Below are 15,414 nucleotides of genomic sequence, written 5' to 3'. Positions count from 1 at the left end.
TTAAGCTTTTTCTTTAAACTTATACTTATAATATAAGCTTCAATTATGTATAAAAGAAGAGTGCATGGATCGAGAAAAATATGATAATTGTAAAAGCACATATCTCACAAAAGAATGAAACAAAATTAAAGAGCCGTCTCTTTGAAATATTATTTTAAATTATTTTTCCTTATATGTTGTTCAACATATAATTTTGGTTTATCTTTCTCAAGATTTTATTTAAATATAGCTAAATTCCTTTAATTTAAAATTTCATTAAATACTTCTCTTATTTTTTTCATTTGTAATTTTCACTATCTCGTTTTTCATTCGAAACAAGGGAGACCAATAGGCTTAGATTTGGTTACTCAAACCCCTTAAACAATGAAATTAACACAATTAGATGTAAAGTTTTAAAAGTCAAAATCATTTTTTTATTCTCAAAGCATTGGGCCAATCTGGGCCTAACGCGAGGGTGGCCCAAGATCGATAGGGCCTAAATGGACTAGTCACAGACGGGCCCAGACTCGATCACAAATTCCCTTCGTGTCCGAAACCCCACTCACCCCTGGCGCAGCTACACAGCCTACACTTTCTTCAACTGCAAAAATGGCGGTAGCCGTTCTCCGCCGCCGATTTTTCCTCCAATCTCGACGGGAAACCACCGGGAAGGTTGGCGACATGTTCTGTATTTCAGCCCTGAATCAACAGCGGTCCTGCTTTGCCACCAGTAACGACGCCGTTTCCGAAGCGCACAAGAGCAAGAAGGGCAAATGGTTCACCTTGCCGGCGTTCACTCCCGTCGTCGACGCTTCGTCCTTGGGGAAAGTGCTTTCCGGAAATCTTACGGACTTGAACGGCGGTAATGCCACCGCTGGAGCCTCTACAACGGCTTTGAAATGGGTGGTTCGGTGCTGTCCGCAACTGCCGAGATCGCTCGTACAGAAGCTCTTTCGCTTGAGGCAGGTTTGGTTCTCAGTCTCAATGTATTGCGCAATGGTGTGTAGTTATGTGTGCAAATATTTACTCTGTTGATTTGATATTGAACTCTATAATTTGGTTGGGTGATAGTTTTGAACTGTGACCTTAGAGAATGTAATTCGTTGATACAAATTGCTTTATATTGAAGAATTAAGGAAAATGTGTGGTTTTTTCTTTAATTTTTTTTCATCAGAAACAAAATTCAATCATTAGGATTTTGAAGTAAGGATGAGAAATCCTTCCTAAATATACGAACTCTAATAAAAAGAAAAGATAAATACGATGTCTCCTGTGCACCACCCAAAACCATAGAGGAAATATGGTTTTGTTGCTCTTTTAACTAATGCCTAGTTTTAATATAATGAAACTACCTAGAGGAGGTGAATAGGTAGTCTCTAGATTAATCCCCAAATTAACACTTAATTACTAATTTTTGGTTTCTCTCTTTAGATTAGTTATTTATTAGGAGTAATAAATTTCATGCAAATATAAATAAAATCCATCACACAAATGAACACAAGGATATAACGTGGACCTACTAGGTATAAAAATCGCAAGTGGTCTCTTGCCCGCTAAATAATTGACTAATTATAAGAAAATTGTACACAGTTTTACTTAACCATATGCACCTATTCCCTAGGGTCTTATACCACTAGCACTTATGCTTTATCCATGCTCCCAACGCAATAGTCCCTTGTGCTCCTTATTGGATCCCTTGAAAGCCTTATTGAAGTTTTGTGATGAGAGCTCTAACCTTTGTTCTAACCAAATGTTTTTTCAAAGTTTTGAAAGGTTTAAGAGTTGGAGGATCAAGCTTTGGGGATGACAATTGTTCTCTTATGGTTTTTCTCTCTCACTTGGGTTTTCTTGGAGGCCATTAATTTTCAATAAAACTAATTTTGTTTATGTTTGAAAAACCCTAGACTCCCATTATGAAGAGATTCCCAAATGTAAAACATTCCAAAAACAATAAGCAATTAGGAGAGTTTCCAAGTTTTAGAACGTTCCCAAAACATAATCTTTTCAATTAAAATGGAATTTGGAAATTTAAAACATTCATAGATCGTTTGAACGGTCCTTGGGCGGATTGAACTCCCTCAGGGCGTTTAAACACTCTTCTTTTTCTTCTCAAGAATCCATTTTTCATTTTTCTAGTTATTTTCAATTCAAATCATTAAGTGTCATTCCAAAAACTTCACTAATCCATAAATGCATAACTACCTTGAATTTAATGACTCTGAAATGGTTTGAAATCAAGTCTATAAAAAGTCCGAAATCATCTTGAAATTGATAAAACTCAAGGAAGTCACATCTACTCAGTAAGAAATGGAACAAAACTGTTTACTAAACAAAATACACTAACAAAGCTTAATATCAGTGAGAGGAGTGCTATTGAAAGCAGAAGTTGTTGAGGTCCAAAAAGAGGAATAAAGGTAGATTATGTCTCATATCAACTCTAGACTTCTCCACTTATCCTAAGAATTCTTTTCATTTTTTCCCTCTATACCATCCAAATTAATGTAAGGTATGCAATTTGCCAAAGAGTTTTGCTTCTATCTGTACTCCCCAAACCTTTAAAAAATGATCATAATGTTGCTTATGCTCCAAGGAAGGACCTAATCTAACCCAATCAGTTTGAATAATCTATGTCAAAACATTAAAGTTGTTGGACAGTGTAAAAAGAGATAATCAACTAATTCACCATGCCTCATACACATAATGCAAAGGTTAGGACTAGGAGCTTTGTGGGGTCTTCTCACTTGTAGCAAGTTGTTGGTATTGATCTTCTTGTTGGGCACTAAGCACACAAAAGCCTTGATCTTAGATGAGGCTTTAGATTGCAAATCCAAACAAACAACGTATGATACTTATGCAACTATCCAAACAAGCAACATTTGATACTTATGCAACTATAGCTGAAACAAACCAGGTATACAAAAAAAGAAAAAGACAAGAAAGTGGTGGGCATCAATTTTTAGGGCAATATAATGTGTTCTGTTGTTGATGAATTCCGATTCTATATGCAATAGGGTAGGGATAACAATTTTGATACAACACAACAACATGACTAAAACATGACATGAACTTTAGTGGGTTCAAGATAGCTATAACCATGTTTATATCAACTGTACCCTTTAACTTGTTTACTTAATCATGTCAAAATACCTTGCTTATGACCTAATTAACCTATATAAATTTATTAAATTTGTAAAACTAAAAATATTTTTGTTATTAGAAATATTTTATAATTTATTTTCGATATTGCAAACGTATTGTAATTAAAATAAAATAGTTAATGTGTTGTTTGAATACACTTCTTGTTTTTTGTTTTTAAAAATGGAAACTTCTTCATTAAATATAAAATTTCTAAAAAACACTTTTCAAAGTTTTTAAACTTCGAGGAAGTAAAATTTCATTTCTTCAAATTTTAAAATTTTTGAAAAGTATTTTCAAGAATATAAGGTAAGTCCCTACTTTTTGTATAAGAGCCACTTCTTCAAATTTTAAAATTTTTGAAAAGTGTTTTCAAGAATATAAGGTAAGTCCCTACCTTTTGTATAAGAGTTCCTGCATTTTATATAGGAATTTCTATTTTTAAAAATAAAAAATAAGAAGTGCATCCAATGCCACCTAAATTTGTCAAGGTTTAAAACAAGAGAAAAAAATTAAAAGTTGAAAGTTAAAGCAACTAAAAAGTATTTTAAAATAGTTCTCACCACCCCTACAATAGGGTGAAACCTGTAGATTTATTGACTGCATTTTGTTCGCAGATTCCTTTCCATTTAATATACTTAGTTTTTCATTTTTTTTTCTTCATATAAGTCTCGGTCTTGTTCAAAATAGAAACAAAATGCAGAGGATCTCTAAGTGTTATTATAGCTAAATAACTCATCATAGTTCACTAGATGACAAGATTGATTATTGACCCTCATGTTTTTCTGCATTTTTCAGCTGGTTGAATTTTTAATTCTTTTGTTTTTCCTTGTTTAAAATATCTGATCTTGGGGGAAAAGGCAATGGTAAAGAAGGGACCATTCCATGTAAAGCCAATTTCTTATTGTGTTCTTCCTTACAGGTTAGAAGAGAATCCTCCAACATGATAACTTCTGATGTTGGTGTTCAAAACCAAGAACATCGACTTAAAAGGGTAGGTAATTACTTGGCTAGATTCTCATTTGATTAAAATGGCCTTTTCAATGTGTAGAGTTTCTTTAATTTTTATTATGGTATGTCTAAATAGGATTTGGACTACTGTTGCTTTACAGTTTCATGGGGCGAGTTTTCTTTCATCTGATGTTTAAGTCATTTTAAGGTGGCAGCCAAGGACTTGATGAACTTGGGAGATCGAATCCTTCTTCCTATCACAGTTGAAGAGTTGCCTTCGGAAAAACATGAGTACCATTGCAATGATGAAGAAATAAATTTTGTCCATAGCCTTGAATTGTATAAGGTTCCCTACCTGGACTCTTTTAGTTGGAAAGTATGTTATGTTTCGCATCCAATATCTGATGCAATATGCTTGTTGACATTCAGGATCCATCCATTATTGTTGTCAATAAACCTCCGGGATTGCCTGTTCAGGTATGCTAGTTTGTGTTCATGCTTGCTTTCCCATTCTACTTTTGGATTGTTATTAGCAAGCTCTTTATCAACTGATACATTCCTCTGGACAGGGTGGCATTGGCATCAAAAGAAGTTTAGATGAACTGGCTGCAACTTATTTAAGATATGACTGCTCAGAACCCCCTCGACTAGTGAGTTTTCTTGTAAATCAACCATATATGATTTGCATAGTCGAATGGTACAGTTAGCAACATGTTTACTTGAGGATGAAGCTTGCTTATTTTGTTCCATATGTTTTGCAAACTATCATGATCTTTTTTTTTTTCTTTTTTTTTCCTGTTTTTGCATGTAATTCACATGTTCATCATTCTATATCCAGAGGTGGTAATAGGTCATGTCAGGTTCGTATCATGTCAAGATGAGAAATAGTAAAAATTTACTCAACCTGGATGCTACTTGTTTAATGACCATGTCAGAATGACCTGACACACTTGAGCTTGTTTTTCTAGACTACTGGAAACTTGAGGTCATATGAAGTTTCTTACATATCAGAGAAGGAAAAAAGATTACTGTTTATGAGGTGTTCATCTCATACTTCTAATTTTTCGAATACCAAAGGATTGTTTTCCATTTCTGCTTGCCTGCCATCCACAATTAGGAGTTTGAACTGTCAGTTTCTTTTTAAGGACTAGTGTGCCAGAAGTGGAGTGTTAATGTTTCTAGTGGTTTGGGTCTTAACAGGTTGAGGTCCAGATATGTAACTGATGGACCTGGACCCTTCTCATCAAATGGCTTTGAGTTCCTAAAGAAATACAAAGAAATAAGAAGGAGAAACCAAATAATTATTCAAAACATAAGATTACCTCGTACAACTAAGAAAATCCTTGTATATATTGTTTCATAAAGTATATATATATATTGTATGTCTTGTAAATTGCAGGTTGGACGAGGAGGATCCTTGGTTATTGCACATGTATCCAGACCCAAACTAATCAGCCACCAGGCTCAAGGAATTCTATCTAACCCTACTAATCAGGAATTGGCCTATCGGGTAATCGAATGGTTACTCATTACATACCCCTATCTGCAATAAAGGATGTCTAAAATGACCCTGTGCAGCCAATTTTACATGTTCCATCATCAGTAACATCTCAATAGCATATTCTCAATTGCACAAGAAAATGAAAACATGGAGTGAATGCCAACTCAGACAATACCTATGCTTATAATTTGAAGTTAATCTTCTGTGTGCGTTGCAATCCACAATGAACTAGACGCCACTTTTACCAGTTCTCTAGCAGTGCCTAGGATTTCTTAAGTTTATCTTCTCAAGCAATAGTGATCATAAACTAAACTCAAGCTTTAGCTCATTTAACAATAAAGCAAGCTTCCTTAATGTTCTTCATGCACAGAAATTTAAACCATTTTTATATGGAACCAGTTATTTTGTGTCTATTTTCCACTGTATATTTTTCAGGTTGTTTGTAGATAGGGGTTAATATCATGCAGTGGTAAAGCTTTGCATTTATGTTTATTACTTATCAGGTACACAGACTTGACAGAGATAGTAGTGGCATCTTGATCATGGGAAGGACACAAACAAGTGCTACAATTCTGCATTCCATATTTCGTGAGAAAACATTTGGAGCATCAAATAATGTGAGTACATATCTGTTTATCTTTCTACAGGTGAATTATTTCTTTTCAATAGCTATACAGGTTTATAGGAAGGTCACCATTGATATTTCTGTTTTCTTTTCTTTGTAAATGTACTTCTAGTGGTCAACCTAAATTTTGTGTTTTCTAAAGGACATTGATACCAAGAAGAGAATTTTGCAAAGGAGGTATTGGACACTTGTCATTGGTTCTCCAAGACGTCCAAGGGGATTAATTTCAGCACCATTAGGAAAGGTTGGAATATTCTCCATTCTCTCTTCCAAGGATTGCAAATTTCCTGTATTTCAAGATTTAATGGTTATAAAAAAATTTAGAAAAAGGTTGGTTGAAAAAAAAAAAAAAAAAAAAAACTTTTTGGAAGATCTCTCATCCTTTTTTGTACTTATTTTTACTTACCTTAATATACTATACTGTTGTTTCTCATCATATATATATTGTGTGTATGCAAAAATATCACAGTTTTGGCCATGTGAGTTTGCCTACATGGATTTCGTTTTCCTAACCCATCTTTTAAGGAGTCATGCCAACTCAAGAGTGCTTTCCTTATTGAGGATTGCATGACTCACTCTATTCCAAATAGAGCATAAATCAACTGTCACAAGTTGACTTCTTTTGAACAGTGAAGGAGAACATGGTCAACTATATCTTCTTCTCCCTTGCACAAATAGCATCCTTTCGGTATCTTCTACCCCCTTCGTATAAGTAGATCTAATGTCAAAATCCTTTCCCACACAAATTCCCAAGCAAAAAATAAAAAATAAAATTAACTCTCAATGGGATCCAAGGGTTCCATACAAAGACAGGAGGGAAAAGTCTCCATTCTTCCATTGGACAAAGAAGAGTAAAGAGATTTAACTGAAAAAAATGTCACCTTTCAAGTTCAACCACACCATTTTATCCTTTACATCTCTGTCAACTTCCTAAGGAGAGCTTCCACCCACTCTAGTTCCCAATCATTAGGCATTTCCCTAACTGCTCCTAAGCACCAATCTCCCACTTCTTCTCCATATTTCCCTATGATCACTTTCTTCTAGAAGGAGTCTCTCTCCATAGCAAATCTTCAACATCATTTAAAAAGAACTTTATTATGCATGGACAAAGTTCTAATGCCCAATCACCTCCCTCTTGACCATGCAAACTTTTGACCAGCTAACTAGGTGAGGCTTTTTCTCCATAGCACCTCCCCACCCCCCACAAAGGAAATCCCTTTGGATCTTTTCCAGCCTTAACTTAAGCTCACCTTACCTAAAGAGACCCATTTGCATGTCATCATCAAGATGCATTGACCATACCCGTGCCCATATCCTTCTTATTAGCTAGGCCATATGATAGTCTTGGCTTAGGGAAAAGTTGATCTGGCTTCTATCTTGAACTGAAATGTTCATTTTTTCCCCCATTAAAACAGTGTTTACTTTCCCTGTAGCTGGGTAATGTTTTACAATATAACTCATTTTTGTGCAGTCTTGCTCATCCCTAATAGTTATTCCCCAGGTGGTGGTGGATGATGGAAAGTCTGAACGAATCACCATTGTTGACAATGTACAAACTATGTCATCTCAGCATGCAATCACAGAGTATCGGGTGATTAAATCTTCATGTCATGGTAAGTGGTGCATGTAGAGGTATATGTCAAGAAAATAGCAAAAATGTGCCCTATAGACACTTGGATTGCCTCTAGTTCATTAACATTTATACCTTCATGCCTTGATACATAAGGCAGAATCAAATTCTCTTATGCTCTATTTCTTTTGGTTTGGTTGCCTAGAAGATGTAGGAAAAGAAAACAAACTCTGAAATTGTATATGTTAGAAACAATTTTGTAAGCCAACCGGTTGTAGCACTAATTTCTTTACAATATTGTTTTATAGTTTTCTTCCATTTTCTTGGAAACCAAAATGTAAATGAAATCGAGGATAACATATGATCAGTAATGTCCTTAACTCACAATTCATGAACTGCATTGGACTATGGCAATCACAAATTCTCATGTTTCCTATAAATAAGGTCCAAATTAGCAACCAGGTCTGCTATATTAATTGCATTGATCTAGAAGGTCCTTGAAGGTCTCATGGAAATGAAATCAGTGATCGTGTTTTAGGAAAGCCTTTGAATGCACCAGTTGGTATTCTAATGTGGATATATGGTATTCAACATAAAATAAAAATGTGGTCATTGAAATCCTAAGATGTTTTCATTGTGATCAGTTTCATGGTTGGAAAAATATGGTCGACAATCTGAAAATAACTGTGCAATGAATTAGTCAGAAGATTATTTAGAGTAATTTTACTTTTAAGTGGCCTCCTAAGTTGAAATTTTTATGCAACTATCCCTGTTACTATTTGGATGAAAACAGTGCAGGGCAACTTTCTGCACTGCCTTGGGCATTCTTATAGATATATTTTGCAGCACAATGTGTCTTGCAAGTATATACTTAATATACTGGTGGTAATTTTGCAGGTTACACATGGTTAGAGTTGTCTCCTCTCACTGGTAGAAAGCACCAGGTATGGATCAGAACTTAATACTATGCTGCTTTTGAAATGCATCCTTATATCCTTGGTTTTGCACTTATTCTTCTACTCAGTTCAAGTTCCTTTTTCTCATATGCTGGTAAACAGCTTCGAGTACACTGTGCTGAGGTATTGGGAACACCCATAGTTGGAGACTACAAATATGGATGGCAAGCTCATAGGAAGTGGAAGCAATTGTCTCAGTCTAATATTGAAAAGAACTTGGATGAAAATCTTCCCAATAGAAAGACGCATCCTTTTGGCCTTGATTTGGAGAGTGGAAGTATCTTGGATAAACAGCCCCACCTGCATCTCCATTGTAAGCAAATGGTTTTGCCCAATGTTTCTCTGGCCTTGCAGAATTTGCAATTGTCTGCAGAGTGTGATCTTTCAGAACTAGAAAGCCTCAAGTTTGTTGCTCCTTTGCCTTCACACATGCAAAGAAGTTGGGCCATTTTGAATTCATGAGCTACTATTGGAATTTTGCAAGTTCTTTTTTAAGACAATTTCTTCATTTTGAGAACCACTCTTGACTTAGCTATGAGATGCTCAGAGGTGCATTTACAACTTGTCTTACATTTCTACAGCTGAATCCTGTTGATTGGGGATTAATTCCTGATTCTGGGTAGTTTGATATGTCTGAAGCATAAGAAGCTATTTGGGAAACTGAGCATCTGGAGATCAACAAAGACATGGATGACCAAAATGAAAAAAATGTCAAACTGCCATCTTTTGAGGGAAAGAGGGAAAAACATGACCAACTTGGCTCCTGACTTAGCAGCCTCTCCAAATTCAATTTGAACCAGCCAGCCCGGTTACCTTAACTGCCCTAGGTGGGTCAGAATCAAGTTTTTGAGTGCATATCCTAACATTGTGTTGCCCCTACCATTACACTTTTCCACAAGCACCAGTTATTTGATCAAATGACATCCCATGTAACAGTCTTTAACATGTGTGCTCTCTTCTCATCATGAGAGAAAGATGCAGGGGAAAAGGACTCAATTGTGCCTATTTTTTGCAGCTACCATTTACCCTGGATAGCAAGCAGCAGGCTTTATTGTTTGTGTAAAGACCATAAGCTGCACAATAATTATATGTAGTGTTTCTTTTTATTCCTAGACCCAACATTCATTTATATAATCTTTTTGCCTCATCAAACTTGCTACTGCTGAATGCTGCTACAATGTGTTCTTCTGAATAAAGAGGACTACCAGATTCTGAACAGAGCTCTACTTGCTTTTGTTTTGTGCTTTGTTGCAGTATTAGGATAAAGCTTTGGTTCTCTTGTTCTCTTGCCTTGATTTTTCTACTGATTTGATTAAATATCCTATGGCTTGCATATATAGAGTATCTAATTAAATACAACACGTGAACTCCCCAATATCTGCTGCATTATCATTCACATCCAGCTGTTGCCTTGTCATTAGAAACATTCTTCATATATTTGATTGACTGATTAGTAGGAAAATTGAAATAGGTAGTCCTGTTCAAGATATTCTTCTCTGAGAGTTGTCAATAGAGACATTCTGGATCTCATCTATATTCATAAATTAGGTTAAACTCATCTTTGCTCTGCCAGGTAAGCATAATGTGTTCGTGGTTTGCATGATTGGTCACCCCACCTAGTCTTCTTATACTTAGTGGGAAGCATGAAAAGGAAAGAAGCGCAACATTGTCGAAATTTTTGGGTTTGCTGGGTAGCTAGTGAACCTTTGGATTGCTCAATTTCAGGGCATTTATTTCAGGCATTTTGAGTGAAATTTAATTTCACATTGACACTCAAGTTCATCTGGCTCTTTTGCTTAATGGGTAATCCTCTAATGGCCTGCCTGCTTACTTTTTTAAGGAATGGGAATGATTCCCCTTCCTTTCATTCCCTTTTACTTGAGCAGGGACCCGAAGAATAGGAAAGGAGGTGGGTGTCAACGTGTCGTAACTGTCAAGGAAACTCATTATCCAAAATGGAGTGTGACTACCGGAAAAGGAATCACTAGAAAATGAAAATGATCTGGAAGCTGGGGGACTGATCAGATATCCATACAACTCCAAAGGAGAGTGCTGTTGGAGGTGGAGCCCGAGGGGGTGGGTGTGGTTAGTGGGCTGCTTCTCTGGTAAGTCCAAGTATCTGACGCACACAATCTTTATGGAATTGGTGGTCTGCCTTTCCTCTGAAGTCACACATCCTATGCAACACCTTTTTCAAATATGTTAGTAATTATCCAACACTGCATGATTGATTACCACTCTTTTATGATTTTTTTTCTCTTCTTTTATCATCGATTAATACAATACACAGTTGATCTCTGAAGGTAAAGTTGGTTAATGGGCACCATGGATGCAGGCAGTATAAATTTTATATCTGGATTGAGGGTAAAAAGTGTGTGGTGTCATTTGTTTAAGACAAGATAAAGAGCATGTCATAGGGGAGGTTGGAAGGCCCTGGTCATGGTTTTCAGATTTTAGGCTACTTGTCCCTTTTTTTCTATAGGAAAATATTGCTTACAAGTTTAGAAATTGATTGAGAAACACACACAAAGTGAAACTTTCATAAATGATAGCCTTTTGTGAAGTTAGATATTTGATTAAGAAGGCATCTATTATAAAAGATAATTTTCAAGAACTCTACTCGTATTTAATTAATTTCATTGCTGAAATTAAAGGGTAACATGTTGTTACAAAACTAAATCGATATTCTATCGAAAAGTGGAAATGACTACAATATGCTATAAATATAATTTGATTCCAATGTTTTACGCTCAACTTGAATTCTATTGTGTATCTTTGGTTCCATTTTTCTGTACTTTGATCTTATTCATTTATGTTTGACTCCATTATTTATATCTTAATCTCATACACTTTAACGATTGAGGTTAAAAAATATTATAAATTAATGATGATATAAAACTATTATTGTTTAACAATTTAAATTTCACCCAATAGTTTTAATAATCGAAAGAACGAGTTCAATAAACATCGTATCAATATGAGTAAACTCTATCTTTGTCCTAATCAATTCTTTTAATATTACGAGTTTTAACGTTTTTCTAATTTAATAGCATCCGATCTAAATGTTTATATCTTAATCTTATACATTTTTAATGATCGAGGTTAAAAGGTACCATTTATTAATGTGATATAAAACGCTTGTAGTTTAACAACTTAGATTTATTGTATGCTTTCAATAATCAAAAGTACAAGTTTAATAAACATTGAAGTGAAAATTAAAGTTTTAAGTTAAAGATATAGTCATAATTAATAATTAAGGCTTCATTTTTTAATTGAAACCTTAATTGATGATTAAGATTTGAACTCAAGTTGCAAAAAAAAAAGAGTTTTTTTAATGTTATTAGCTGATGTGGCAATAAAAAAATCATTTCAAATATAAATATGTTAAAGAGGTTATTATTTTTTAGAAAAAATTTTAATTTTTATAGAAGGGGTATATGAGTTTATGAGGTACGAGAATCATCGATAATGCGTTGATTTTTTTTTCAAGGCCTGGTACTTGTTTTGAAGAAAAATAAGATTAGGTTTGGAGAACGTGGTCCAATAAAAAAGGGAGTGGATGCTTCCCATTTTATTTGGGTAGTCGGAGGTGACGTAGCACTGACGTCCATGCTAGGACCATTCCACCAACCGCACCACCCACTAAAACGCAGCGTTTTGGATCACTCCGACTTCATCTCTCTCTATCGTATCCTGTATATATTATAATAAATCATCTCTTTCCCCTTTTCATTCCGAAATTGCCAACAGTATTTCTGTCTCTCCGTCTCTTTCCGTTCTGTCTATCTCTCTGTGGAAATGGGTAGCCTTGAGACTGAGAAAACGATCATAGGATGGGCAGCTAGAGACCCTTCCGGCGTTCTCTCTCCCTACACCTACACTCTCAGGTAAGGTTTCAATCTCTCTCTCTTTCTCATCCTTATAATCTCATCTCTATCATCTCTCGCTCTGAAAATTTTTACACCTACACTCTCAGAAACACGGGCCCAGAAGATGTTCTGATCAAGGTCACCTACTGTGGAATTTGCCATACGGATCTTCATCAAATAAAAAATGACCTTGGCATGTCCCACTACCCCATGGTTCCTGGGTATGTTTGTTTCTTTGTCTCTTTCAAAAAGAATATTTCATCTGTTTTTCAGTTTTCTTCGATCTGATCCTGTCGTTTCTTCAGAAACTACACAAATTCATTATTTTTTCCGTGAATTAATTAATTTCTTTAATATTTTGGAATAGGCATGAGGTGGTAGGTGAAGTGGTGGAGGTGGGATCGGATGTGAGCAAGGTCAGGGTAGGAGACTGCGTGGGAGTGGGGGTGATCGTCGGATGCTGCAGAAGCTGTCGTCCATGTCAATCAGATATCGAGCAATACTGCAGCAAGAAGATCTGGTCCTACAACGATGTCTATACTGATGGCAAACCCACCCAGGGAGGCTTTGCTGAATCCATGATCGTTGATCAAAAGTAAACTTTTAAAAGAATATTTTATTTCAAGCTGGTTGAATTGTATGTTTTTGATATTTCGTAATTAAATAAATTTTAAACCTTCTTTTTTCTTTTTTTTTTGAAGGTTTGTGCTGAAAATACCAGATGGGATGGCACCGGAGCAGGCGGCGCCACTACTGTGCGCGGGGGTGACAGTGTACAGCCCACTGAGTCACTTTGGGCTGAAAAAGAGTGGGTTGAGAGGAGGAATACTAGGGCTTGGGGGAGTTGGGCACATGGGTGTGAAGATAGCAAAAGCCATGGGCCACCATGTGACTGTCATCAGCTCTTCTGATCGGAAGAGGGAGGAGGCTATGGACCATCTTGGCGCTGATGATTACTTGGTCAGCTCTGACTCCACTCGGATGCAGGAAGCTGCCGATTCCCTTGACTATATCATTGATACTGTCCCTGTCTTCCACCCCCTTGAGCCATATCTTTCCTTGCTCAAGCTCGACGGCAAGTTGATTCTCATGGGCGTTATCAATACTCCTCTCCAGTTTGTCACCCCCATGGTTATGCTTGGTGAGCTCCATTTCCCCCCCCAAAAAAAAACCCTCAAAATTTTCTCTGGGTGTCTCTGTTTTTTTGTTTAATCTAATTGCTAAATGTCTTTGGTTTCTCTGGTATGAAATTGTGAAGGGAGGAAAATCATAACTGGGAGCTTCATTGGAAGCATGAAAGAGACAGAGGAAATGCTGGAATTCTGCAAGGAGAATGGACTAACATCAATGATCGAAATGGTGAAAATGGATTATGTTAACACAGCTTTGGAGAGATTGGAGAAGAACGATGTGAGGTATAGGTTCGTGGTTGATGTCGCTGGAAGCAAGCTTGATCAGTGAAAATGGATGACAAAAAATACTTCACTTCCTGTTTGTTTCGAGGCCTCTGTTTTCTGGGTTTCCTCTGTTCTTTTTCTTCTTGATTTCATGGATGTTTTCGTACTATATTCCTTCTAAAACTACAATATGATTAACCCGGCGTTGTTCATAAATTCGCATTTTTATGGTTTTTGGTGTTCATTTATTGTGTAATATTACACCTTTTGGGGTTGGTTTAAACAATCTTCTTATACCCTGTTTGGTTAGTATTTTAAAATAATTACAATTATGGTGCAATTGAATTAGCATTTTAAAAGAATAAAGATAATTGAATTTTATAACTGGTAATTAATATTTTTAAAAATTTTAATAAAGTGAAAATTGTTTCCCTTGTTGATTTCCTACAGGCACATTGTTGTATGATGTTCAATTTTGCTTTATTTTGTTTTTTTTTTTTTTTCCTTTTCACTTGCTTTCCCATAATACTATCTCAATGCTTTTCTTGGGAAGAAAGTGTTTTAAATATTTTTATTTCCATTATTCTCTTTAAATATAAGAAATTGAAAAAGGAATACGGGAAGAAGGAAGGAGAAAAAAAAAAGGAAAAGATTTTGAAAGTTTGAAAACATATATAAAGTCACCTAGAATTTCTATTTGTTACTATTTTCTAAGATGGTGAGAGAAATTAGCTTTTTCTTTTTTTTTTCCTTTCATTTATGAGATTTAAGGTTACTTTTGAGAGTGATTCTCCAATTCTTAGTACTTAAAAGTATTTTTATGACAAAAAGATATATCTAATAAAAATTTAAGAAAGTGGGACTAACTAGTAAAAAGTATTAATTTTTTTTAGAAATTAAGGAGCCTTTGGTCACATTTTCTTAAATTTGTATTTAAAAACTGTTTTTAACTTAAAGAATAAGAAACAGTTTTTAAAAATAAGTTCAAGTAAATATGTTTAATCCGGCTTATGTTTTCTTTTTATTTTTAAAAATTAATAAAAATAATTCTTATTTATTTTTTAAAAATTATTCCTTATTTCACTCTATTTTTAAAAAAAAATTCCATAGAACAACAACCAGTGTTAGAAAATTTAAAAAATAGTTTTGGTTTCTAAACTGTTTTTAGAAACAAAAACTGTTTTTAAATTATATGGTAAAACATGCTCTAACTTTTATATAGATAACTTGTAATCAAAACACTATCAAAATACATCTACAATTAAGACATTCATTGAAGTATTAGCATGTAAGAATTCATAATATGGAAAAAATATACTTAAAAAAAAGGAAAAATTCTTTTAAAGTAGAGATGGTAAATAACTAAAATTCATGTTGTTAAATCAAGAGCGTATATTTGGAAGTGATTCCAATTAAAATGCTTCTATTTAT

At 35.0% G+C, this 15,414-nt stretch overlaps 2 protein-coding genes across 2 annotated transcripts; both read left to right on the top strand.

Moving 5' to 3' along the window:
* The first annotated feature begins 559 nt into the window (after nucleotides 1-559).
* On the top strand, nucleotides 560-9,935 carry LOC117909984 (RNA pseudouridine synthase 4, mitochondrial). The gene is made up of 10 exons (XM_034824033.1): nucleotides 560-945; nucleotides 4,037-4,108; nucleotides 4,274-4,411; nucleotides 4,495-4,542; nucleotides 4,635-4,715; nucleotides 6,070-6,183; nucleotides 6,334-6,435; nucleotides 7,693-7,804; nucleotides 8,659-8,705; nucleotides 8,820-9,935. The coding sequence occupies exons 1-10, from the start codon at nucleotides 589-591 to the stop codon at nucleotides 9,177-9,179; spliced, it is 1,431 nt and encodes a 476-aa protein (XP_034679924.1). The 5' UTR covers nucleotides 560-588; the 3' UTR covers nucleotides 9,180-9,935.
* Nucleotides 9,936-12,438: 2,503 nt separating this feature from the next.
* LOC117911725 (probable cinnamyl alcohol dehydrogenase 1) lies at nucleotides 12,439-14,269 on the top strand. Its single transcript, XM_034826127.1, has 5 exons — nucleotides 12,439-12,604; nucleotides 12,694-12,807; nucleotides 12,954-13,181; nucleotides 13,288-13,727; nucleotides 13,845-14,269. Exons 1-5 carry the CDS (start codon nucleotides 12,516-12,518, stop codon nucleotides 14,045-14,047), a joined length of 1,074 nt encoding a protein of 357 aa, XP_034682018.1. The 5' UTR covers nucleotides 12,439-12,515; the 3' UTR covers nucleotides 14,048-14,269.
* The last annotated feature ends 1,145 nt before the right edge of the window (nucleotides 14,270-15,414 follow it).

Source organism: Vitis riparia, chromosome 3 (assembly GCF_004353265.1).
Source record: "Vitis riparia cultivar Riparia Gloire de Montpellier isolate 1030 chromosome 3, EGFV_Vit.rip_1.0, whole genome shotgun sequence".
NCBI lineage: Eukaryota > Viridiplantae > Streptophyta > Magnoliopsida > Vitales > Vitaceae > Vitis > Vitis riparia.
Note: the sequence above shows the minus strand (reverse complement) of the source record. Positions and strands in the feature narration are given on the sequence as shown.